General features: G+C 52.8%; 2 protein-coding genes across 2 annotated transcripts in view; one reads left to right on the top strand and one right to left on the bottom strand.

Moving 5' to 3' along the window:
* The window catches only part of Col26a1 (collagen type XXVI alpha 1 chain), a 28,968-nt gene extending 22,391 nt beyond the window's left edge, over positions 1–6,577 (bottom strand). The window contains 1 exon segment of the mRNA XM_090324062.1: positions 6,408–6,577. Coding sequence (XP_090180188.1) covers positions 6,408–6,577 — 170 coding nt within the window.
* An 8,859-nt stretch (positions 6,578–15,436) lies between these two features.
* On the top strand, positions 15,437–19,244 carry Ift22 (intraflagellar transport 22). The gene is made up of 5 exons (XM_090324141.1): positions 15,437–15,583; positions 17,263–17,357; positions 17,471–17,560; positions 18,068–18,270; positions 19,062–19,244. Exons 1-5 carry the CDS (start codon positions 15,545–15,547, stop codon positions 19,208–19,210), a joined length of 576 nt encoding a protein of 191 aa, XP_090180267.1. The 5' UTR covers positions 15,437–15,544; the 3' UTR covers positions 19,211–19,244.
* Positions 19,245–23,449: the final 4,205 nt, after the last annotated feature.

Here is a 23,449-nt window from a genome sequence, read left to right as displayed (position 1 = left end):
AAATGGTCCAAGACACAGACAAAACCAGGCCCTAGTGCAAACCCGACTCTCATCCCACATTGTTGTCAGGCCCAGAGAAACGGGGTGATCCACACTCCCTAACTCACTCCCATAGACAATCTGAGATCAGAGCAGCCCCCCAGCCTTGCCTAGAGCCAGACACCCCAAAGAGGTAAACAATACCGTGTTTCTCTTCTCCATCTGCTCCTGCTGGGAGGGCTGTGGTGCCCATCCCCCCTTCCTTCCCTTCTGCCACTCTGGCCCCACAGCATCGCCTTACCACACCCAGGCTGTGCGCTGACCTCAGAACAGAAGGTTTTGGTTAGCAGGCCCCAGAGGTTGGGGGAGGCAAAGGGCATAGACCAAAGAAGAGCCTGATGTAGGCTGACCTGTGGCAGTGAGACTCCATGAAGCGGAGCTCAAGTGGTAGATGGCTAGCCTTGAGTGAAAGAGCTCAGAGACAGCACCCAGGTGCAAGATCCAGAACTCTCCTCTCTCTCTCTCACACACACACACACACACACACACACACAATCAGCAAGGGGCTACACAGCAAGATACTGTCTCCATAGACCAAGAATCAATTAATTAACCGCCTGGAAAGTAAATGTAATCCGGTTTTTTTCCTTTTGCTGATCTTGGGGCTTGCTTGAACTCGGGGCCTGGATGCTGTCCCTCAGCTTGTCAAGGCTCAAAGCTAACACACTACCACAGGGGCCACAGCCCCACTTATGGCCTCTTCTGAGCACTTAGTTAAAGCTAAGTCTCAAAGACTTTTCACTTTGGCTGGCTCTGAACCCCACTCCTCAGACCTCAGGCTCCTGAGGGTTTACAGGCCTGAGCCACCGGCACCTGTCTGTAAAAATGATTTTTTGAAAAAAAAAATGTGTGTCAAACTTTTTAAATTCCCTGAGGGATTACTAGGGTTTGAACTCGGGGCCTCGCAGTAAGTCTGCAGCTGCTTTACCACTTAAGCCACGCCTCCTATCGCCGAACCACGCCCACTTGTGAGCCACGCCCTCTGGCCAGTCACGCCCACCGCGCGAGCCACGCCCCCATTTGAGCTGCCCCTGACCTGGGAGCCCTGCCACCCCTTAGGCCACGCCCATGCTCAAAACCACGCCCTCCGTTTAAGCCACACCCACCGCTTGAGTCGCACCCCGGCCCTAGTAAGGCTCCTGTCACCTGCATACCTGTGCTGGTCCCAAGAGCCTGGGCGGAGCTCCTGCAGCCCCTGGGCTTCATCGGCTTCCTCTACCTGACACCCAGCATTTGGTTTCCATTCCTAATTTCATCTAATTCCTGCCTATCAGCCTGTGCTGGTTTGGGGTAGGTCTGCCTCCGGGGAGGAGGGGGCGCAGACACCCCCGGCGCCCCAGGATCCCATCCATCCCTCCCACCCGCCACCCGCTGTCATCTCCCTGGGGGTGAGAGGTAAACCTAGCCGGCTCTGCCCCTCCAGGAGCCAGGCTGGCTCTGTGATTAATCTTGGGGCGGATCCTGTGTCCTGAAGCCCAGACAGCTGGGCCCACGAGCAGCTGTCCCCAGCCAAGCCTCCTGGACCACTGGCAGGCCGAAAAGTCGACCCAGACCCTGGACTGTGCAGGGGCCTGAGCCCGCTGCTGCCAGGACAGAGTTCATGTTCTCTGTGCTTCCGATTCACCTCCAAAACGAAGAGCTCAGGACCAAGCTGGGCATTGACAACAGAAAAGGCTCAGGGCATGGGTTAGTAACTCTCCTGGCTCTACCTGGGCCCTGTTATCATCTCTTTCTGCTCAGGGCAGGACGAGACCAGGTCCTGGCAGGTGCTGGAGGATGCACAGGGCCAACTCCAGAGGCCGCAATTCAGACTGCTTCTTCTAATGTTCCTCTGGCTCTGGGCAGGATCCATCGCATTCCACAGACAGGTAAACTGATGCAAGTTAAACACAGAGTACCAGAGAAAGCCAAGCTTGCCTGACTCCCAAGCACTCTGGGTCAGACATGAGCCTTCCCCTCCGCTCCACCCATCCTGGCAATCAGGGGCTGACTTACAACTTCCTCCCAACTTCCCATAAGCTGCACCCAGACGTCCACCCGGGACCAACCATCCCAGCTTCTTTACCTCTTTAGTGTTCTGAGACGAGAGGCTTCCTCGTGGAGCACAAGCTCACCTGAAATGGTTGATCCTCCTACCTCTCTGCCTCCCAAGGGCCGGGATTACAGCATTCACTACTGCACTTAGCCCTTCTGTCATCCATCTCTAGCTCCACATAGGGAAGTGCCAGGAGCATTCTCAGTTCTCTAAAATGACTCTTGCTTACCTATGTTGCACCCATAGTAGGTCTAAGCACCCATAAAATGAAACCAACCAAGTAGGCGATGTTACTGTCATAGAAATCAGACTTGGACACATTTCTACTGCTCTTGATCTTTTGTTCGTTTTGTTTTAGTGGTTACTGGGGTTTGAACTCAGGACCTCAGGTGCTCTTACCATGGAACCATGGCCCCAGCTCTTATTTATTTCATATACCGTGGATGCTTCATTCACTTTCCATAATCAACTTCTGTTAATGTGTCAACATTCAACAATCTAAACACTCTCTCTCTCTTCCTCCCTCTCTCTCTCTCTCTCTCTCTCTCTCTCTCTCTCTCTCTCTCTCTCTCTCTCTCTCTCTCCTGGGTCTTTAACTCAGGGCCTGAGTGCTGTCTATCCCTGAGCCTTTGTGTTCAAGTCTAGTGCTCTACCACTTGAGGCACAGCACGCTTCTGGCTTTTTCTGGAGATAAGAGTCTCACGGACATTTTCCTGCCTGGCTGGCTTTGAACCATGATCCTTATAGCTCAGCCTCCTGATTAGCTAGGCTTACAGGGGTGAGGTGCCAGTGTCTGGCTAACTTATTTATTAAATTAAGCACATTATCAGTTCAGTTTTTTTTTTTTGCTTGAGAGAATGACCATGATTATTACCTTGCCATTTACTTTTTTAGAAAGAATATTTCTCACATGATTAAATGAAGGGTGAGGCATTCATTCTTCAAGGCCTAGGCGAGCCCCGCGTAATGTTAAGGATCCACATAAGAGGCGTGTGGCTGGGACTAGTGGCTCAAGCCTGGGATCCGACCACTCAAGAGGAGGAGAGGGAGGGACCTCCGTGCCAGCCTGTCACACCAGCCACAGAGAAGCACAATGGTCAGGTCAATACCACCATCAAAAGGAGGAAGGGAGCAAAATGGAAGGATCAGAATCAGGCAGAGAAGCAAAGTGGGGTGAGAGGCTGGAGAGAAGGGGTGATAAGCCAAAGGTCCAGGAAAAAGCACAGAAATGAAGTCTACCCAGAGACTTGGCCTTTCCACTCCTTCATTTGAGCCTTGTGAGGCCATTTTGGGCTCGGGAACTGATCACTCATTATGGGATTTGCGGATGGCAAATGCCCTCCATTAGAGGGCTAGTCTGCTGGGCACCATGGCTCACCCCTGTAATCCTGGCTGCTTAGGAGGCTGAAATATGAGGGTCTTCTTTGGAAGCTAGTCTGGGCAGAAAAGTCCAAGAGAATCTTACCGCCAATTCACCACGAAAAGCCTTGAGCATGAAAGAGAAGAGGGGCTGGAACCCTGAGTTCCCTTTGGGCAGGCATGCTTGTGCACAGAATTCTCTTGGGCAGTGGCTAAGCAAGGCTGAGGCAGGAGGATCACGGGTCAAGGTCACCCAGAGCTCCTCAGCAGGAGAGGAAAGGGAGGAAGGCGTACTGGGAAGCCCTGATCCCCACGGGCGAGGCCACCTCCTCCTCAAAGTCCAGCAGCCAATGGGAAAATGATTTCAGGAATATCAGAACCCCAAGGAAAACCTTTCACAGCTCCTAGGTGGGCACCATCCTCACTTCCCAAAAGTCTGGGTCACCAAGGAACCCCTGAGCATGGCAGAACATGTTGCAAGGACAACAGTGTCTTAAAGTACATAGTATTCTCAGCACCATCCCCTCCCAGCAGAAGCGACTCAGGAGATATTCGGGGAGGGGTAGCCCAGCTGGCTAAGGTTGGGGGTCATGGACCACGGTCACCTGGGCCCCCTGTGGAGTGGCATGGGAGCTCCTGACAGAGGGAGCAGCAGTGTGGCAGCACTTACCTGGATGGGGCCTAACTCCATCTAAGGTGACTCTTCCAGGACATCAGAGAACCTCCCAGACTCGTGGTTTCTAAAACAAGTCTGGGGACCAGGGAGAGGCACGAGGACGCTTGATGCCTGGAAGAATGTGTAGGTTGTCGTAGGAACGGCCAAGGGGCTCCCTGGCACTTTATAGGAACATTCCGGAAAATCCTCTAGCAGTTCATTAGCCTCGCTCAGGTCTCTGCCCGAGGTGGGGCTGGGCCGAGTCCAAATCACACTCCAAGTGGCAATGAAGTGTCGGCTGGGCCGAGCCAAGAGGCGCCGGGCGGGCGTAGCTCTGATGCCTTAGACATGGTTGCTCTGGGAAGGGATTTTAAGATGGCAGACTAGCTTCGGGGAAAAGAGAGAGGAAGAAGAGATGGGGACACCTGGGGTCGTGGGGATGAGACATCCTCCAGAGACACCCACAACAGAACCCATCTGCCTCATTCTCAGAACCCTGGCCAGCCACCCCTGCTTCAGATGGAGCAGAGACACCCCTGACCTTTAGCCTCTGAAAGTGATTTTCAGAGCCAGCCTGGAGGTAAGGAAGCCCAGAGGATGAATGCTCCAGGATGTGTTTGGGGTTTTTCTGTTTGTTTTTAATTATGCTGGTCCTAGAGGTATAAATCAGGTGTGGGTGCTGTCCCTGAGCTTTTTTGCTCAAGGAGGGCACTCTACCACTTGAGCCCCATAGCTCCACATCTGGCTTTTTGCTAGTTAAATGAAGATTAGAGTCTCACAGACTTTTCTGCCTGGGCTGGCTTCAAACTCTGATCCTCAGACGTCAGCTTCCTGAGTAGCTAGGATTACAAGTATGAGCCACTGGTGCCTGACTGGTGGAGCTGGAACTCTGGGCCTGAGCACGGTCCCTGAGCTCTTCAGCTCAAGGCTTCCACCTTACCCCTTGAACCACAGCACCCCTTCTGGTTTTCAGGTGGTTAACTGGAGGTAAGACTCATGGACTTTAGTGCCCTGGCTGGCTTTGAATCACGATTCTCAGATCTCAGCCTCCCGAGTAGCTGGAATTACAGGTGTGGCAGTGCCGGCTTTTTTTGTTTAATACAAATATTTCCATCCAAAGTTGGTTGCATCCTCCGACACAAATCCACAGGACTCAGGCTTATGCTTTCCTGTGCTTGGGCTTAGGCTCGCTGTCTCATTCTGCAGCTTACCAAAGGTCTTTTCCTAGACTGTTCTCCTATGGAAGTGTGCAGCCCTGCTGTTAAGGGGTGTTTGGAGATTTAGCCTAACAGAAGCCTTGAGGAAGTATTTCCAGACAAAAAGAAGGGAAGTCCATTTGCATGCAGACTCTTGCCGTCATGTTTACGCTTCCCTGCAACCATCTTCTGGAGCCACACAGTGCAGTGTCAGTTGTCGTCCCCCCCCCAACCACACACACACACACACACAAAATGTCTGTCTCCTTGCTGGAAGGCATGGGAGGAATTGTTCCCGAGTAGGGGGTGGGGTGGGGAAGGGGGGTTGGTCTTACAGGACAAAAAGAGCCCAAAAAGAGCCGGGGCCTGTCTCTTCTCTAGACATGGAGTTCAGAACCACAGATCTTGAGGGACCCTCTTGGGCCCCTCAAAAACTTCCTGTTTTTGAGCCAAGGGTCACTGGCTCTTGCCTGTGATGCCAGCGACTCCAGAGGCTGAGATCTGAGGATCCCAGTTCAAAGCCAGCCTGGGCAAGGAAAGCCCACCAGACTCATCTCCAAAGAACCACCAAAAAGCCGGGCGGGGAGCTGTGGCTCAAGTGGTAGAGCGCCACCCTTGGGCACCAAAGCTCGGGCAGTTCAAGCCCCGGGACGAGGCCGCCAGGACGGCAGTCCCCGGGCGGTGGTGCTGGCCTCGGCTTGGGTGTCTTAAGGTGGTGGTGGGAGGGACGTGGAGGTGGGGACCGGAGCGCGGGTGGCCCGGCGTCGCCCGCCGCTGGAGGCGCCCGCGGGTGCGGAGCGGAGACCTCGGCCCCACGGACGAGACGCACGCGCAGGGCCCGCGGCTGGGAGCCCCGAGCGCGCACCTCCAGCCCCGCCGGCGCCCCGGAGCGAAGGACGGGGGCGTCGGGACCCGAGAGAGACGGAGGCGCCCGTCCGGGGCCCGCGCGCCCGAGGGCCCGGGACCCCGGTTCCAGCCTCCCGGAGGCCCCCGCCCGGCCTCGGGCCCCCGCGCCTCGCTCCGGGCCTCGGATCCGATCTCGACGTCTCTGGGAGCCCCGACGCCCCTCGCTCCCGCCCGCGTCCCCGGGCCCCGTCCTCCGCCTCCCGCCCCGCGCACTCACCGGCGGCTGGCGTACGCCCCGCCCGGGGAGCCGGCGGCCGGCTCCGGGTACCCGTGCGGCGGCGGCGGCGGCGGCAGCGCGGCGGCCGGGAACGGGTAGACGAAGCCGGTGGCCAGCGCCGACCCCCACAGGCAGCCGCACGCCCAGGGCAGCAGCAGGGCCAGCTTCATCTTGCGGCGCGGCGCGCGGGGTCCCGAGCGCACGGAGGGCGCGGACCGAGCCCGCGGCCCCGGCCTGCCTGCCCGAGAGCGGAGGAGCGAGCCCGGGTCCGCGGGGAGCGGGCGCGCGCGCCGGGTCCGCCTTTTCAAATTCGGGGAGGTGGGCGCTGCGCCGTCAGAGGGGGCGTGGTGGGCTCGGCCCTTAACCCTCGGCAGCCCGGGGCCCAGGCGCGCCGCCGCCGCCAACACCGAGGCCCGGGTTCGCTCCCCACCCGGGGCGATCAGTCCCATGTTTCAGAGGTGGAAACTGAGGCTCCAACAAAGTGAAGCTGGGGGTGGGGGAGGGTGCGCCCCCCCCAGGGCATGGGTCACCCCGGGGCCTTTGTTGGGGCAGCTGGTGCACCCCACCTCGCCAGCAGGCTCTCCAGGGGCCAATCACCAGAGGCATGGCATCCACGCATGCCATCCACCCCCCTTGAGCGCTGGTGTGTCCCGGGACCTGAGCTCAGGGCCTGGGCGCTGTCCCTGAGCTGTTCCACTCCAGGCTGGCGCTCTTCCACTTGAACCACCCCCTCCACTTTGTTTCTTGCTGGTTCCGTCCACAGGGGAATCTCATGGGGTTTTCTGCTCGGAGCTGGCTTGGGCCTCTGAGGCTCAACCTCCTGAGTAGCTGGGATTGCAGGCCGGAGCCACCCTGGCGGCTGTGTTCTGATGTTTAGACGAGGTCACACTGTGTAGCTCTGATTGACCTTGAAGTCTTGATCCTCCATCTCAGCCTCCCAGCTTCCAGGTGTGGGGCATCCACCAACCTCACCGTTTAGGCTACACTCGTTTCCCCAGCAGCACGGGCTACAACCAAGCTGGAGGGAACAAGGAAAGAAGGCTTATGACTACTTTTTTTTTTTTTAAAGACAAAGATCTTTAGAGAAAAAAATAAATCACATTCCCCAAACTTTAGGACTGAGGCAGTGGTCCGGATCTGGCCCTCTTGGTGTGGTCTTGGATCACAGCTTCATTCTGGCCGAGGGACAGGCCCTGGGTGAGTTCTGTGTGCCTGGCCCTGTGCAGGGTGCACAGGATAGAGAAGAAGGGGAGGAGGATTCGGTAACATCCCGCCTACCTGCCCTAGGAGAGATCCACTCCGCCAGCACCCGCGGCCCTCTCTGATCAGCAACGTGAGGGCCACTGGACCCCGTTTCCAGACTCGCTGAAGGGCCCGGATGAGCTGGGCACACCGGGTGTGGTGCACCTGAACCGCGGTGACACTCCAGGAGCAGTTAAGGCCCGGCTCACGCGAAAGGGGCGTGGCCCAAGGCTGGGGAAAGCGAGCGGTGCCTTGGTTGGGGGGCGTGGTTTGAATGCGAGGGGCGTGGCCCGTGGCGGTGGGTGGGGCTTGTGGGTGGGCGTGGCTGGAGTGGCAGCGGCTTGGTTCAGATGATCAAGCCAGGCGAGCCTAGAGAGCCCAGAGTTCAAACTCCAATGCTACAGAAAAGCTTTATTAATTAAAAACACACACACACACACATCGAATGACACCAGCCAATAGGCTCAATATTCTGGAATACGTGCAACTTTTTCACAGGACAAAACTTTGCCTATTTTACTCCGTGGTCAAAGATTAAAGAAACAACAACAGTCCTAGCCTGTTGAGATCGAATCTGGCTGTTCTTTCCTTTCTCTTCCACTTTCCTAACGCGCAGGACCAGCGCTGAGTGGAAGGTGTCATTTGCATTCCTCTGTAGAGAAAGCATGCAGCCCGTGGGTGCTGAGTGAGAAAATTCCTCGCGGATGTTGTGACAGCTGCCGCCTCCACCCCCGCAGCTCGGCCCCAGGGGTCTCCCAGGCTCCCTTCCCCACACATGGCCCTGTCCATGTCCAGGCTTGGGCCCTTGCCGTCCTGATCACACGTGGAAACTTCCAGAGAAGCGGAAGCCTGCGCTTGGTTCCAAGAGCCTGAGAAATGCAGCCACAGACGTTTGGAAGTTGGAGCCGGGCACTGAAAGGCTCACGCCTGGAATCCTACTCAGGATGCTGTGATAGGAGGATCGCGGTTCAAAGTCAGCCTGGGCACGGAAGTCCGGGAGATTCTCATCTCCACTGGTCCACCAGGAAACCGGGGGCTCAAAGTGCTTGAGCACTAGCCTTGAGCAAAAGAGCTCAGGCAGAGCACCCTGGCGCCCAGTGCAAGCCTCATGATTGAGTGTGGAGATGGAGCCAGGCACAGTGACTGCAGAGATCAGAGGATCGTGGTTTGAGGCTAAGCCAGAAAGGAAAGCCCATGAGACCTTTTTTTTTTTTACTCCAGTCTTGGGGCTTGAACTCAGGACCTGGGCACTGTCCCTGAGCTTCTTTTGTTCATGGCTGGGACTCTACCACTTGAGCCACAGTGCCACTTCTGGCTTTTTCTGTGTATGTGGCTTCATGCATGCTAGGCAAGCACTATACCACTGAGCCATATTCCCAGCCCCCCATGAGACACGTATATCCAATTAACCGGCAAAAGGCCAGGCTGAAGACCTGGATCAATTGGTAAAGCATTATCTGAACAAGCACAAGGCCCTGACTTTAAATCCAGACACTGATGAAAATGAAAACATTAATTAATTTAAAAAGCGTGTCTTTTGTTTTGCAATAATGCAATGTCGGACCCCAGGTCACTATGCCTCAGAAGCCCCATCCCCAGGTAGGGTTCAGATTTCTTGATGACAAACAGGCAAAGCATTCTCAGAGCAGCTTTGCAAGCCTGGTGCTCACAGGCCTTTCTGATAAAATCTCAATCAGTGCCCTGTCCACAGACAAAAGACAGATCTTCCCTTCCACTGTACTCAGCAAAAAGAAGCACTGGACACAGAAGTAAATACACACCAGGCTGAGGCCAAGGTAAATATTGACCTCTTGGTGTGATAAATCTTCCTGGTAATGTAAAACAGGGAACGCGCCCACCCCACCTCCGGCCCCCTGCACTGCCAGACTCCCCACAAAGGCATGGATCCTGCAATTCTCCCTCATGAGTTCCAGGAGGGAGAGGCAGGCGTAGCACACTTTCCATATGGCGTCCTCCTGCAGCCCAACCCACAGCTGTGAGGGGCCCTAGAACCACACAGCCCTGGGCAGATGGAAGCAGCCAGCCTCTCACCACCACAAGGGCTGCTTTGTATGGCTCAAACTTTCTGTCCTTTGCCAGGACAAAATGCAAGCAGAATGTCGCTGTCACAGAAGATCCTGACTAAATGTTCCTCTACACCCGGACTTCCTCAGAGTCCACACAGCCCCATAAAAATGACTTCACCACCCCACGTGCTGCTGGCTCACACCTGTCATCTCAGAAGGCTGAGAGCTGAAGATGAAGGTTCAAAACCAGCCTGGGTAGGAAAGTTCCTGAGAGGGGCCGGGAGTTTGGCCTAGTGGTTAAAGTGCTTGCCTAGCATGCATGAAGACCCGGGTTCGATTCCTCGGTACCACATATATAGAAAAAAAAAGCCGGAAGTGGTGCTGAGGCTCAAGTGGTAGAGCTCTAGCCTTGAGAAAGTCCAAGGACAGTGCTCAAGCCCTGAGCTCAAGCCCAGGACTGGCAAAAAAAAAAAAAAAAAGAAGGTTCCTGAGAATTATCTGCAATGAACCACTAGAAAACCTGGACATGGTGCTGTGGCTCAAGTGATAGAGCTCTAACCATGAGCAGAAGAGCTCAGGGACAGCTCCCAGGTCCTGAGCTGCAGCCCCAAGACCAAGCAAAAAAAACGCAAAAAAGTGATTGTGGGGGCCAAGAGTTTGGTCTAGTGGTGGAGTGCTTGCCTAGCATGCACGAAGACCCAGGTTCGATTCCTCGGTACCACATACATAGAAAAAAGCTGGAAGTGGTGCTGAGGCTCAAGTGGTAGAGCTCTAACCTTGAGAAAGTCCAAGGACAGTGCTCAGGCCCTGAGCTCAAGCCCAGGACTGGCAAAAAAAAAAAAAAATGATTGTGTGTGTGTGTGTGTGTGTGTGTGTGTGTTTTCAGTCCAGTACTAAACCTCAGCTTCCTGAGTAGCCAGGATTCCAAGCGTGAGGCCTGGGTCTGCTTCGATATGTATCTGGTTTGAACATGTCCCCAGAGCTCCTGCGTTGGCAGCGGATTCCCTAAACCTATTGGAGGGACAGCAGGTAGATGTGGTTCTGGGGTGGGAGTCGGTCACTGGCCTTTTCTGTCCCCCTGTGAGGACTCAGTACCTTGCCAGCAAGTGACACGCCATCATGTGGAAGCCAGGCAAAGGGAGTGGTGGAGGTGGGGCCTGCCTTTTGTCTAGCAGAAGAATCACTGGTAAGATCACCTTGGAATTGGAAATAAGTGGATGAGAGGGGCAGGGGGCATGGCATGCAGGAAGGGGCCAGTCCCTGGGAGCTGATGTCACTGTCATAGAAGCTTTCTTCCCAGTGTGGCTACATCCTCCAGGACCCCACAGCCAGTGCGTCCTTGTGTCTCGTTTCTTGGTCCTTCCCAGATTCATAACACGTTCCATATGACCATAAGAATGGCCCGCGGTCATTTGGCCAAAGCTGTGTGTCTCCATGTCCCTGCCATGCTCCTCTTCTGCAGATTAAATTCTTGTTTTTATGGTCTCTGTCACAAACGATTTGACGGACCCCCTTTGCGATTTCCAAAGCCTCCGGTAAGGATCGCTCAGCAAATAAGAATTTGCCACGCTCAAACTGCTGTCAGGCATGCTGAGACATGGGGGCTTCTTCTCCCAAGGACAGGGGCCTAGTCTTGTGGCATCTGGTGGCTCTCTCACTGAGCATGTGCCAGAACAGGCCTGAGAGCTGGTGCCCTGGGCTCTCCTCATACCACGCTGTGGGAAGGCTGCACACCAGGGCCTGGGTTATTGTCCTGGGTTCCACTGTGCTCTACTACTTGAGCCATAGCATCACTTCTGGCTTTTTCTGTGTATATGGTACTGAGAAACCAAATCTGGGGCTTGATGAATGGTAGGCAAGTTCTCTACGACTAAGCCACATTCCCAGCCCAGTTATGAGAATTTTCCTCCCAGGTATCAAAGTGCATACCTACAATTGTAGCTGCTCAGGAGGGCTGCTATCTGAAGCTTAAAGTTCGAAGCCAGCTGGGGCAGGAAAGTCTATGAGATTCTTATATCCAATTAACCAGTAAAGAGAACTGTGGCTCAAGGAGTAGAGCACCAGACTTGAACAAAAAAAGCTCAGGGATAGGGCCAAGGTCATGAGGTCAAGCCTCAGTACCAGTGCACGCGTGCACGCATACACACACACACACACACAATTTGTGAGCATTTTCCATCTCTGAAAGTTAATGTGAAAATGTTCACATCTCAGTATTACATGGGAGGTGGATGAAATGAATTTTTATCGTCATATATCATAGAAAATCCACATTTTATTCTTCAGAAATAAGAACTGTCTATAATCACAGGGAACAGAGGGGGCCAGCTCAGATGAAATATTTTGTGACTGGAGGTTATATTAAATCTTTTTCAACAATTTATGAAGAGGATTTGAAATACATCAAACATTCCTTTCTGTTATTTTTTGGGGGGGAGCAAGTGAGAGATTTTATTCTATCGAGTCACTGAATCAAGAGGGAAAAAAAGTCTTAGTTTATGTAGTCTTCAACCCATCCAATTTCACTGTGCAGGCTTCAGGACTGAAGGCCAAATATGAAGCAAGGCTGAAGTTAACTTCTTCTCATTGAAAGCCTTACCGAAAAGTCTCCCGATAATTTACCATGACAATAATACCAAATTTGAATTCTCTCAGTTGGCTTTCTTGCTCATGACTGGCATTCTATTTGAACCACACCTTCACCCCAAATTTTTGCTGGTTAGTTGGAAATAAAAGAGTTTTTCAGACTTTTTTTTTTTTTGCCTCAACTGCCTTGGGACACAGTCTCCTGAGTAGCTAGGATTACAGGTAAAAGCCAAGAGGGCCCAATGAATAAACTTCTCCCTTAGAAGATGGAAGTAGGGATGGGAATGTGGCTAGTGGTACAGTGCTTGCTTGGCATGCACAAACCCTGGGTTTGATTTCTCAGTACCACACAAAGAAAAAGCTGGAAAAACCACACAGAGAAAAAGTTGTGGCTCAAGTGGCAGGGCACTAGCCTTGCAAAACTGCTCAGGGACAGTGCCCCAGGCCCTGAGTTCAAGCCCTAGGCCTGGAAAAAAAAAAGATGGATTGTAACTGGAATACAGAAGCAATTTTTCCCAGTGTAACAATGAATAACATGCAGACAGAATGAACATGCAGACAGAGAGACAGGCTATTCCATAGCTTTTCACATGGAAAAAATGGGGACCTGTATTCCCCGGACCTTCCCACCCCCCTGAATTTAGAAAATAGACTTTGCTATTTTAAAATTTATTTTATTTTTATTTATTTTTGTGCCAGTCCTGGAGCATGAATTCAGATACTGGGCTGGGAAGGTAGCCTAGTGGTAGAGTGCTTGCCTAGCATGCATGAAGCCCTGGGTTTAATTCCAGGACTGGCCAAAAAAAGAAGAGCAGGGATCAGGGATCCCTGTCTGGGCTCAACCTATAATGCTGCCAAGTTGCTAAGATTATTGGCATTAGCCATTGGCACCTGGAGTAACTTCATATTTTAATGAATACAGAAGAACATTTATATTAAGCATTAGTAATAAAATTACCACCTGGGAATATGCAATCCTGCCAAAAACTAAGGAGGAGCACACATGACAGAAATTACTTTCTCTTTTGTGTATGTGTGTGTGCTAGTACTGGGGTCTGAACTCAGGACCTAGTAATCTCATTTGGCTTCTGGCTTTTTCACTAAAGGTTGACACTCTGCTACTTGAGCCACACTATTACTTCTGGCTTTTTGCTGGTTAACTGGAGAAAAAAGTCACCTGGTTTGCCTGCCCAAGCTAGCTTCAAACTATGATTCTCAGATCTCAACTTCCTGAGTAGCTAAGATTACAGAGGCAAGCCACTGATACCCAGTGCATGCATATCTATCTATCTGTCTGTCTATCTATCTAGATATGTCATGGGACTTGAACTCTGGGCCTGAGCACTGTCCCTGAGCGCTTCAGCTCAACTCTAACACTCTGCTACTTAATCCACAGTACCACTTCCGGTTTCAGGTGATTAACTGGAGATAAGAGTCTCTCAGACTTTTGTGCCCAGGCTGGCTTTGAGCTGTGATCTTCAGATCTCAATTCCTGAGTAGCTACAAATACAGGTCACTGGTGCCCGGCAAGTATATTTATTTATTTCTCAAGTCTGATAACTCAGACTTTATTTGATGGGGGGGAAAGAGTTTTATTCTATCCTTCACACTTTTCCTTTTTGGATTTCTGCATGGTCTCAAGCTTCTCGAGCTTGCTGGGCAGGTGCTCTACCACAAAAGTCTTGCCCCTGCCCTCTATTCTTCTGTTTTGTTTTCAGATTACGTCTCATCCTTTCTGCCCAACGCCAGCTTCAGACCTCAATCTTCCTTCCTATGACCCCATACACATTTATTGCCATACTCTTCTTGGCTGAAATGTGAGTCTAATTTTTTGTAAAAACCTGGCCATGGGGCCGGGAGTTTGGCCTAGCATGCATGAAGACCTGGGTTCAATTCCTGGGTACCACGTACATAGAAAAAGGCCGGACGTGGTGCAGAGGCTCAAGTGGTAGAGCTCTAGCCTTGAGAAAGTCCAAGGACAGTGCTCAGGCCCTGAGCTCAAGTCCAGACTGTCAGAAAAAAAAAAAAAAAACAAACCCTGGCCATTAGCAGGGTTCATCCTGTCTTTGTCTCCTAAGTAGCTGGAATTACAGGGGTGAGCTACCATCCTCAGGCTATAGACACATAAAATGCTGATGTGCTGGGGGCATGGCCTAGTGTTAAAGTGCTTGCCTAGTATGCATGAAGTCCCCGGTTCAAGTCCTTGGTACCCTATACATAGGAAAAGCTGGAAATGGTGCTGTGGCTCAGACCCTAAGTTCAATCTCCAGGACTGGCAAAAAAAAAAAAAAGAGGTGGTCAATAAAAATGTCCTAAACAACTTACGACTTCGTCCTAAAGAAAAAAGGGATCTCTGTTTCCTTGGTACCTAGGAGTGCCAACCTTGAGAGGAAAAAGCCCAGGGCCAGCGTCCAGGCCTTGGGTTCGAGCCCCAGTACCCCCCCCTCCCCCCCCACACACACACCATGGGAAAAGGAGTCTGGAGGCGCAGCTCAAGTGATGCAAGCATTGAGGACCCGCGTGCAGAACCTCGTACAGTCACGAAATGAATGAATGAATGAATGAGTGAACGAATGAATGAATGTGTGAATGAATAAATGAATGAATGAATGGATGGATGGATGAATGAATGAGTGAATGAATGAATGAGTGAACGAATGAATGAATGTGTGAATGAATGAATGAATGAGTGAATGAATGAGTGAATGAATGAGTGAATGAGTGAATGAGTGAATGAATGAATGAGAGGCTGCACGCGCCTATCCAGGCCTGCTCCATGACTCAGGACGGAGTTCTGCAGCCACTGGCCAAGCAACGTCACCTGCGGGCGTCGCCCAGAGCATCCAAATCAAGAGGACAACCGGAAGGCACAGAAACTCCACCTCGGGGAGCCTCACGGGGAGCAGCTCCGGCTCTGGGGGGCGCCCGCCTGCCTGTCTTCCCCTTCCCGCCCATTCCCAGGAGCTGCGCGGCTCCCGTCGGCCCCCGCGCCGCGCCCGGTCGCCATGGAGACGAGGGAACCCCAGCCAATCAGCCCGGAGCGCGTGCGCGGCGCGGCTCCCGTCGGCCCTCGCGCCGCGCCCGGTCGCCGTGGAGACGAGGGAACCACCCCCCCCTCCCAGCCAATCAGCCCGGAGCGAGTGCGCGGCTCCCGTCGGCCCCCGCGCCGCGCCCGGTCGCCATGGGGACGAGAGCGGCCCGCGGGGTCGGCGCGGCCGGTGGCGCTCGCCCGAATCCCCCGCGGTGGTGGGACCGGCTGGCCGTCCCCGAGGCCCCGCGGCGATGCTGAAGGTCAAGGTCCTCTTCGTGGGGCCCTGCGAGGTGAGGCCGGGCCCGGCGCGGTGCGGGGCGCGCCGGGGAGCCCCCAGGCCTTGGAAGGCTCGGCGCAGCGGGCCGCGCAGGCCCAGCGCCCCGCCGACCGGGCTCCCGCGCGTCCCGGAGGCCGCGTCACGAGCGACGTGGTTGGAATCAGAGGCCGGAGTCGGGCGTGGTGCTGGCTCCTGGTTGGAAGGCCGGGAAAGACCGCGAGCCGCCATCTCCAGTTGACCCACCCGGAAAGCCCGAGGCGGTGCCGTGGCGCGGGTGGTGGAGCGCCAGGCTTGAGCTGAAGAGCCCCGGGTCTCCAGGCCCTCCTCATCACCGCTCCCCACCCGCCCTGTACCGCACGTCACCCAGAACCAACCCAGCCCGGGGCGCTGGCGCCCTCCTCTGCCGCCAGCCCCCAAGGAGGCCGGGAGTGGAGGACTGGGGTTCTGGGCCAGTGGGGTGGGGCTCGCAGTCCTGTCGTCCTCCACACCCAGGAAGTGTAAGCAGGGTTGGCTCCTACGCCAGCCGAGGCAAGGCAGTGAAACACCTTCTTTTTTTTCTGGCCTGGCCTGGGCACTGTTCCCCAGCTTTTTTTTTTTTTGGTCAAGGGTAGCACTTCACCATGGCGCCACTTCGGGCAAGCACTCCATCACTGAGCCCCGTTCTCCACTCTGTCTGTCTATAATGTTCTGCCACTTCCGTGTGTACCACAGACGTGGGAAGCATTTCTTTTGTTGTTGTTGTTGCTTACTGAGGTTTATTAATAACGTACATAATCATTTTTACATTCGCACTAATAAGGGCCATCGAAGTTTATGAATTAACAAAAAAGCGAAGCGTTTCTTAAAACTTTCAAAGTGCGATGTCTTCCCTCCACAGGTCGGATTAGCTAAGTTGGGTAATGATCTGCGCATCTGGATTTCGCCCAGGCTTTTTTGTTGTTGGTGGTGCGGGTGGTTATGGGGCTTGAACTCTGAATTTGCGTGTTGTCCCTGACCTTTTTTGGCTCAAAACTAGCACTCGGCCTGGGAGTTTGGCCTAATGGTAAGAGTGCTTGCCTAGCATGCACAAAGACCCGGGTTTGATTCCTCGGTACCACATACATAGAAAACAGCCAGAAGTGGTGCTGAGGCTCAAGTGGTAGAGCTCCAGCCTTGAGAAAGCCCAAGGACAGTGCCCAGGCCCTGAAATCAAGGCCCAGGACTGGCAAAAACAAAACAAAACAACAACCCTAGCACTCTACTACTTTGAGCCATAGCTCCACTTCTGTTTTCTGCTGGCAAATTGGAAGTAAGAGTCTCACAGACTTTCCTGCTTGGCCTGGTTTCTAAGTGTAATCACCAGATCTCAGCTTCCTGAGTAGCTAGAATTACAGGCTTGAGCCGCTAACACCCAGTTTGTGTGTGTGTGTGTGGCGCCACATGCACATATGTACGTGTCAGTGTGTGCACATGCCCATATAAGGGCTTGAACTCAGGGCCTCACACTCGTACCAGCTTTTTTTCATTCAAAGCTGGTGCTCTACCACTGGAGCCACTACTCCACTTCCAGCTTTGTTTTGCTGGTTTAATTGGAGATTCCAACCAGGCTGGCTTCAAATCATGATTCTCAAATCCCAGCCCCCTGAGTAGCTGGGTTATAGGAGTGAATCTCAGCATTAAAGATCTTTATTATTCTCTGTCTCATTTTCACAGAGTGGAAAAACTGTTTTGGCCAACTTTTTGACTGAATCTTCAGACATCACCGAGTCTTCAGACATCACCAAATACAACCCAACCCAAGGGGTGAGGTGAGCCTGTCCCAGAGTCCCCAGCCATCGCCTCCCTAACACTAGGGGCATTTGGCAGGGGTTCCACAAGTGGGATGCTTGAGTCAAGGAATTGTTGCTGTTTTGACTTTTAGGATCCTGGAATTCGAAAATCCAAATGTGACCAGCAACAGTAAAGGCATGGGGTGTGAGTTTGAGCTCTGGGACTGTGGCGGTGACCTGAAGTATGTTTCCTTTATTTGAATTTATTTTTAATTTAATTTGTGTACTATTTATTGCCAGTCCTGGGGCGTGAACTCAGGGTCTGGATACTTTCCCTAAGCTTCTTTTGCTCCATTTCTGCCTTTCTGTGGTTAATTGGAGCTAAGAGTCTCAGGGACTTTTTCTGTCTGGGATGTCTTCATGATTCCTCAGATCTCAGTCTCTTGAGCTGAGATTAAAGGTGTGAACCACCAACACCTGGCAATAAAGCTCACTGGTAGGGTGCCTGGCAAGTGCAAGGCTCTAAATTCCATCCCCAGGATATTTCTCTTCTCTCCTTTTTCTGACACACACACACACACTACACAGAAGGCAGGGTGAGCTATACACCAATGACTTATTCTTGTAAGCAAAAAAGCTAAGGGACACCAGCGGGGCCCTATGTTCAAGCCTAGTAATGGCACAAGATTAAAAAAAGAACGGAGGCAGAGTGGCCTTACATTGGCTCTGACACGGTTTCTGCCCTGCAGGTTCGAGTCCTGCTGGCCAGCCCTGATGAAGGACGCTCAGGGCGTGGTGATCGTCTTCAATGCTGACATCCCAAGTCACCTGAAGGAGGTCAAGATGTGGTACTCCTGCTTTGTCCAGCAGCAGTTCCTCCAGGATGCCCAGTGTCTGCTCATTGCCCACCACAAGCCAGGCTCCGGAGGGGACACAGGGAACCTGGCTTTGAGTAAGGACACATGGATTTCTCTACCTCCTTTTGTCCCCAGTGACAAGAGCATCCATCTGTCTGTCTGGTTGTGGTTTTGTTCTGCTTGTTTGATTGGGGTTTAGGGTTTTGGTTTGTTTGCTGACACTGTAGAGATTTGAACTCAAGGCCTTATTCTTGCTAGGCAGCCATGCCTCCAGTTTGGTTTGGTGTTTTTGAGCGAGAGTCATACTATACAGCTTATCTGGAACTCACTTGTAGCCCAGGCTAGAACCACCCTCAGGCTAGAACTGTCCCAGCATCCTGAATGCCAAAATCAAAGTGGTTCCCACCATGCCCAGCTGCGTTTTATGTTAGTTGGGATTTTGTTGTTGTTGTTTCATTTTTTAGATTTTGTAAAAGTGGTTTTGAATCACACCTGTCCTCGGTTTCTGAGCACCCGTGTGTCTTGGCATTGGATGGTGTCACCATGTCAGAACTGCCAACGTGTAGGCCTTCTTCCGGCCTCCAGGCAGACACTAAAGCAGGGAGAAGCTTGGCACCCATAAGTGTGTGATTCCAGCTACTCAGGAGACTTGAGTATCGTAGATTGAGGCTAGCCCAAGCAGAAAAGTCTGCCAGACTCCATGCCTAAAATAACCAGCCAAGAGTGGGGCAGATTGTGGAGCAATGAAACAGCACCGGCCTCAAGCCGAAGGCTGAGTGTGAGTGTGAGGTCCCCAGTTCAAGTGCCACGCACACACACTGCAAAATGAATTGGCTTTCGGAAATCTTAGGTTCCTGCCTAATTATCTTTCTTTCCCTTTTTTAAGCACCACCCTTGACCAAGCTGAAGCTGGTACACTCCAATCTTGAGGAGGACCCTGAGGAGATCCGGATGGAATTTGTAAAGTATTTAAAGAGCATCGTCAGTTCTGTGTCTGAGAGCAGAGACAGGGAGGAGATGTTAATTTTTACCTGACTACCACCTCCCAATAAAATCCACTTCTTCCTTGTGTGGATCTGAGCTCTCATCCAGGGAGGGACTAATGCTTCCTTTTCCCTGTCTTGTACCTCCTGAAGAGACTCCATATCTTCTAGAAGGTTCCTATCAGTCCCAGCCAGGGACTGACCCACAGCACTCTGGCGTCAAGTGTAGTTGAACTGGGGAAAATGCTATCACAAATTCTGAGTTCCTGGCCTGAGACCTTTCCAAAGAGCTAGAAGTTCAGGGGCCATATTCCGCTTCACATTTTTCAGTCTGTAAAAACGAATTGTTAACTACCATAATCCAAAGACACAACAGCTGTTGAGTCCATGTGTGGTTGGTTTAGATGTGACTTTTCCTGCCTTGGGCAGCATTGGTCAGCACTGAAGACGATCACCACGCCGTGAGCGTCCTTCCTTCAGGGCCGGCCAATCCTGGGGCTTGAACTCAGGGCCTGGGCACTGTTCCTGAGCTGCTTTTGCTCAAGGCTAGCACTCTAGCACTCTTACCATTGGAGCCACAGTGCCACTTTGCCCTTTTCTATTTAGGTGGTACTGAGGAATTGAACCCAGGGCTTCGTGCATTCTAGGCAAACATTCTACCCCCAAGCCACATTCCCAGCTTATCTTTTTGTACTCAAGGCTGGCCTCTACAACTTGAGACACAGCTCAACTTCCAGCTTTTTGCTGGTTAACTGGCGATGAGTTTCAAGGACTTTCGTGCCTGGGCCTGCTTTGAACCACAAGATCTCAGCCACCTGAGTAGTTAGGATTACAGCCCAGAGCTGCTGATGTTGAGGTGTGATATTTTTATTTTTTCAGAAGTAGGGATTGACCTCAAGGTTTTGTACTTGGTCAGGCTGGCACTCTGTCAGCCACGTCTGTAGTGCCAGATGTGATTTTACTTCATTTAATAAAGCACAACTGGTTGAGTGCCTACTTTGCTCAAGAGCCACTGCTATAGTTGCTGAGCACACGATGAAATTAAAAAAAAAAACTGTCCTCGTGGAACTTCCATTTTATTTTTCTAAACAATAGTAAAATAAAGTATAAAAGATGTTCTGGGTGATCAAGCATAAGTAAAAATTTGAGATTTTGCTCCCTCTGCGTCTAGGCAGCCCGACCTCGAACCAGCCTCAGCTTCCCGCCTGCTGAGAGTCACAGGTGTGCCTACCACACTCGAAAACGCTCCTCCACCGATCACCCCGTCACTCTGTGCGTGCGTGCCGAGCGCCGCTCACACGCCACCACTTCCTGGGACGGCCCGGAAGCTGGGCGTTCCCACGGCGCTCTGGGAGATGTAGTTCCGCCTCTCGCATGCTACCGCTTCCTGGGAAGGAACCGGAAGTTGGGCGTTCCCACAGCGCTCTGGGAGCTGTAGTTCTGGGCTGTCTCTTTCATGTCCGGGCACTCTGGGAGATGTAGTTTTGCTTCAAAGTGCCGGGTGTCCCCTGACCTATAAGGGCTGTGTAAAAAGGGCGCGTGGACGCCCCATCTTTGGAGCCGTGGCGGCGGGGACTGCCACTCGCAGTCCACCAATGGTCGCAAAGCTGAGGAGCCCGCCATTGCGAGCCCACTTGGTGTCGATGACAACCGGTTCACCGCTGAGGACTCTGGGAACCGTCGTTCGGCGGTCGCGGGGCCCGAACCTGTGGACGGAGCAGCTGCCGTTAGCGATGGTCACCGGTCAGAGCGAGCCGCCCTGGACGGCGAGGACGCCAGTGGGGGGGGAGGCCCTCCGGCATCGCCCGGACGCCGGGAAGGAAGGCTCCGGGGGCGTGGCCTCTGGCGGGGGCGTGGCCAGGCACCCGGGGCGTGGCCTCTGGCGGGGGGCGTGGCCCAGCCAGAAGGTTGCTGGGCTCCAGGTTGGCAGGAGCTTTGCAGATCTGGTGGGTTGGCTTTGTGGCTGGAGCCGAGCCAAGTGCACAACCGACCGAGGTCTTTAGTATTCTGGACTTCCATTTACCCATACCAAATAAAAGGTCAGGTGAGGAAGAACCTTCTCATTACTGTTTATGTATTTTTTTGCCCGGGCCTATAGCTCTCTCTGGCCTGACCTCCCGTCCTCCCACTCCAGCTTCCCCATGCTGAGATCAGAGGCATGGGCTACACCTGTTCTCTTTCTTACTGCTTATGCTGTAGGATTTTGCCCAGCATAGGACCGTACTCCACCGCGGCTCCCTTCCCTCTGCTACCTTCCTCCGTCTTCCTGCACTTGGCTGGTGCCTCAGTTCAAAGGAATCCTGAGCTTCCAGCTGACCCCAACCATAGCTCCTGCCTTCCTCCCTACTCCACCCAAAGGGGCACCCAGGACTCTGTCCTGAGAGATTATTAATCCACACCCCTTTGGGCAGCTTCCTCCACTCCTGCTGGCCACTCCCTCCACCTGCCTGGCCTGCAGAGGTCAAGTATTCCACCTGATCCTCCCCCACCTAATACTTCAGTCCTTTCTTCATCTCTTCATCTCCTAGAATTTTCTTTTTTTTTGTGGGTAATGGGGTTTGATCTTAGCCTCAGCGCTGTCTCTGAGCTCTTAAGCTCAAGGCTCCCCGCCCTACCCTTGAACCAAGCCCCACTTCCAATTTTCTAGAGGTTAATTTGAGGTAGGAGTCTCAGGTCCTTTTGTGCCCAGGCTGGCTTTGAACCTTGATCCTCAGATCTCAGCCTCCTGAGTAGCTAAGATTACAGGTGTGAGCCACAGCGTCCAGCCAAATTTGTTTTTTGTGTCAGTCCAGGGACTTGGACTCAGGCCCTGGGCTCTGGGCCCCTGAGCTTTTGTGCTCCAGGCTAGTGCTCTATCCCTTGAGCCACAGCTCTTATTTCCAACTTTCTCAAGGCTAGAGCTCTACCACTTGAGCCTCAGCACCACTTCCAGCTTTTTTGTAAGTATGTGGTACCGAGAAATCGAACCTGGGTTTTTATGCATGCTAGGCAAGCACTCTACCACTAGGCCAAACTCTCGGTCTCTTTTTTTTTTTTTTGGCCTGTTCCAGAGCTTGAACTCAAGGCTTGAATGCGGTCCTTGAGCCTCTTTGTGCTCAAGGCTGGAGCTCTACCACTTGGACAGCACTTTCTGAGTAGTTTATTGGAGATAAGAGTCTTACAGCCTGCCCGGGCTGGCTGCAAACTGTGGTCCTGATTTCAACCTTCTAAGTAGGTAGAATTACAGGCGTGAGCCACCGGCAATCTACCTTCCACCTCATTTTTTCACTGTGCTATCTGCTATTTACGTAATCTGTGGGATATGTGGTTGTTATTTAGTTGTTTTTCTGCTCAGGAAACATCGTATTTGTATTTCTTGTGTGTTTAGGCCTGAGGACCAGCTTACCTCCCATGAGGACTTTCTGAAAGCTGGTCACAGGATCAGTAGGCTCTCTGCAGGTACCCAAGCCAAGCAACAACTCAAATATTCCAGAATCTCCCAGCTCACATGAGAGAACTCCCCAGTGGAAACAGTGAACTCCCTTCCCCAGAGAAAAGCTTCAAGCAGGAGAAAGGATGGAGGAATTGTGACAGGAACTCGGTGACCCAGCCTGCAGGCAGATGAGCCACTGTCAGGGGTGGGCAGTGAACGGGCTGAAAGCTCTTGTGGAAAGTGTTGCACAGTTCCTGTCCCTTCTCAGCCTCACAGTAAGCACGTGGTTCCCAGTAACAGCTGACAGTGGCCCCAGTGTGATCTGGCCACTTCCTGCCCAGAGAGAGGAGCCAGTCAGCCTGGGTGGCGGAAAGGCTACCAGGTGCCAGTGTCTGACCCAGCAGGAACCCCCACTCAGGGGAGACTCTACAAGCTAACCATGTAGATACCTCAGATCTCCTCTGTGTGTGTGTGTGTGTGTGTGTGTGTGTGTGTGTGTGTGTGTGTGTGTGTGTGTTGTGCGCATGTCGGTTCAAGGGCTTGAACTCAGCCTGTGTGCTGTCCCTTAACTTTTTTTGCTCAAGGTTGGGGCTCTAATACTAGAACTACAGCTTCACTTCTGGCTTTTTACTGGTTAATTGGAGATAAGAATCTCATGAAATTTCTTGCCTGGGCTGGCTTTGAACCTTGATCCTCAGATCTCAACTTCCTGAGTAGCTAGAATGACAGGCCACTGGTACCTGGCTCCCAGATCTTCCATTTGGAGCCTCTGGGAAAAAATCCAGGCTAACCATATCCCTGAACCCCAGCTTCCTGGATTAGCCAGGTTCAGATTGGAGAAAATATATGGAGATGACATTAGAAGTTGCAGGGAGTGAA

The sequence above is a fragment of the Megascapheus bottae genome, chromosome 34 (genome assembly GCF_031878675.1).
Source record: "Megascapheus bottae isolate mThoBot1 chromosome 34, mThoBot2.hap1, whole genome shotgun sequence".
In the NCBI taxonomy this organism is placed as follows: Eukaryota; Metazoa; Chordata; class Mammalia; order Rodentia; family Geomyidae; genus Megascapheus; species Megascapheus bottae.
Note: the sequence above shows the minus strand (reverse complement) of the source record. Positions and strands in the feature narration are given on the sequence as shown.

Excerpts from the sequence above, each read along its gene's own strand:
- Ift22 (XM_090324141.1), top strand. The coding sequence starts at position 15,545 with ATGCTGAAGGTCAAGGTCCTCTTCGTGGGGCCCTGCGAG. Across the intron at positions 15,584-17,262 it reads TCTTCGTGGGGCCCTGCGAG|AGTGGAAAAACTGTTTTGGC; the intron begins GTGAGGCCGGGC and ends TCATTTTCACAG. Across the intron at positions 17,358-17,470 it reads AACCCAACCCAAGGGGTGAG|GATCCTGGAATTCGAAAATC; the intron begins GTGAGCCTGTCC and ends TTTGACTTTTAG.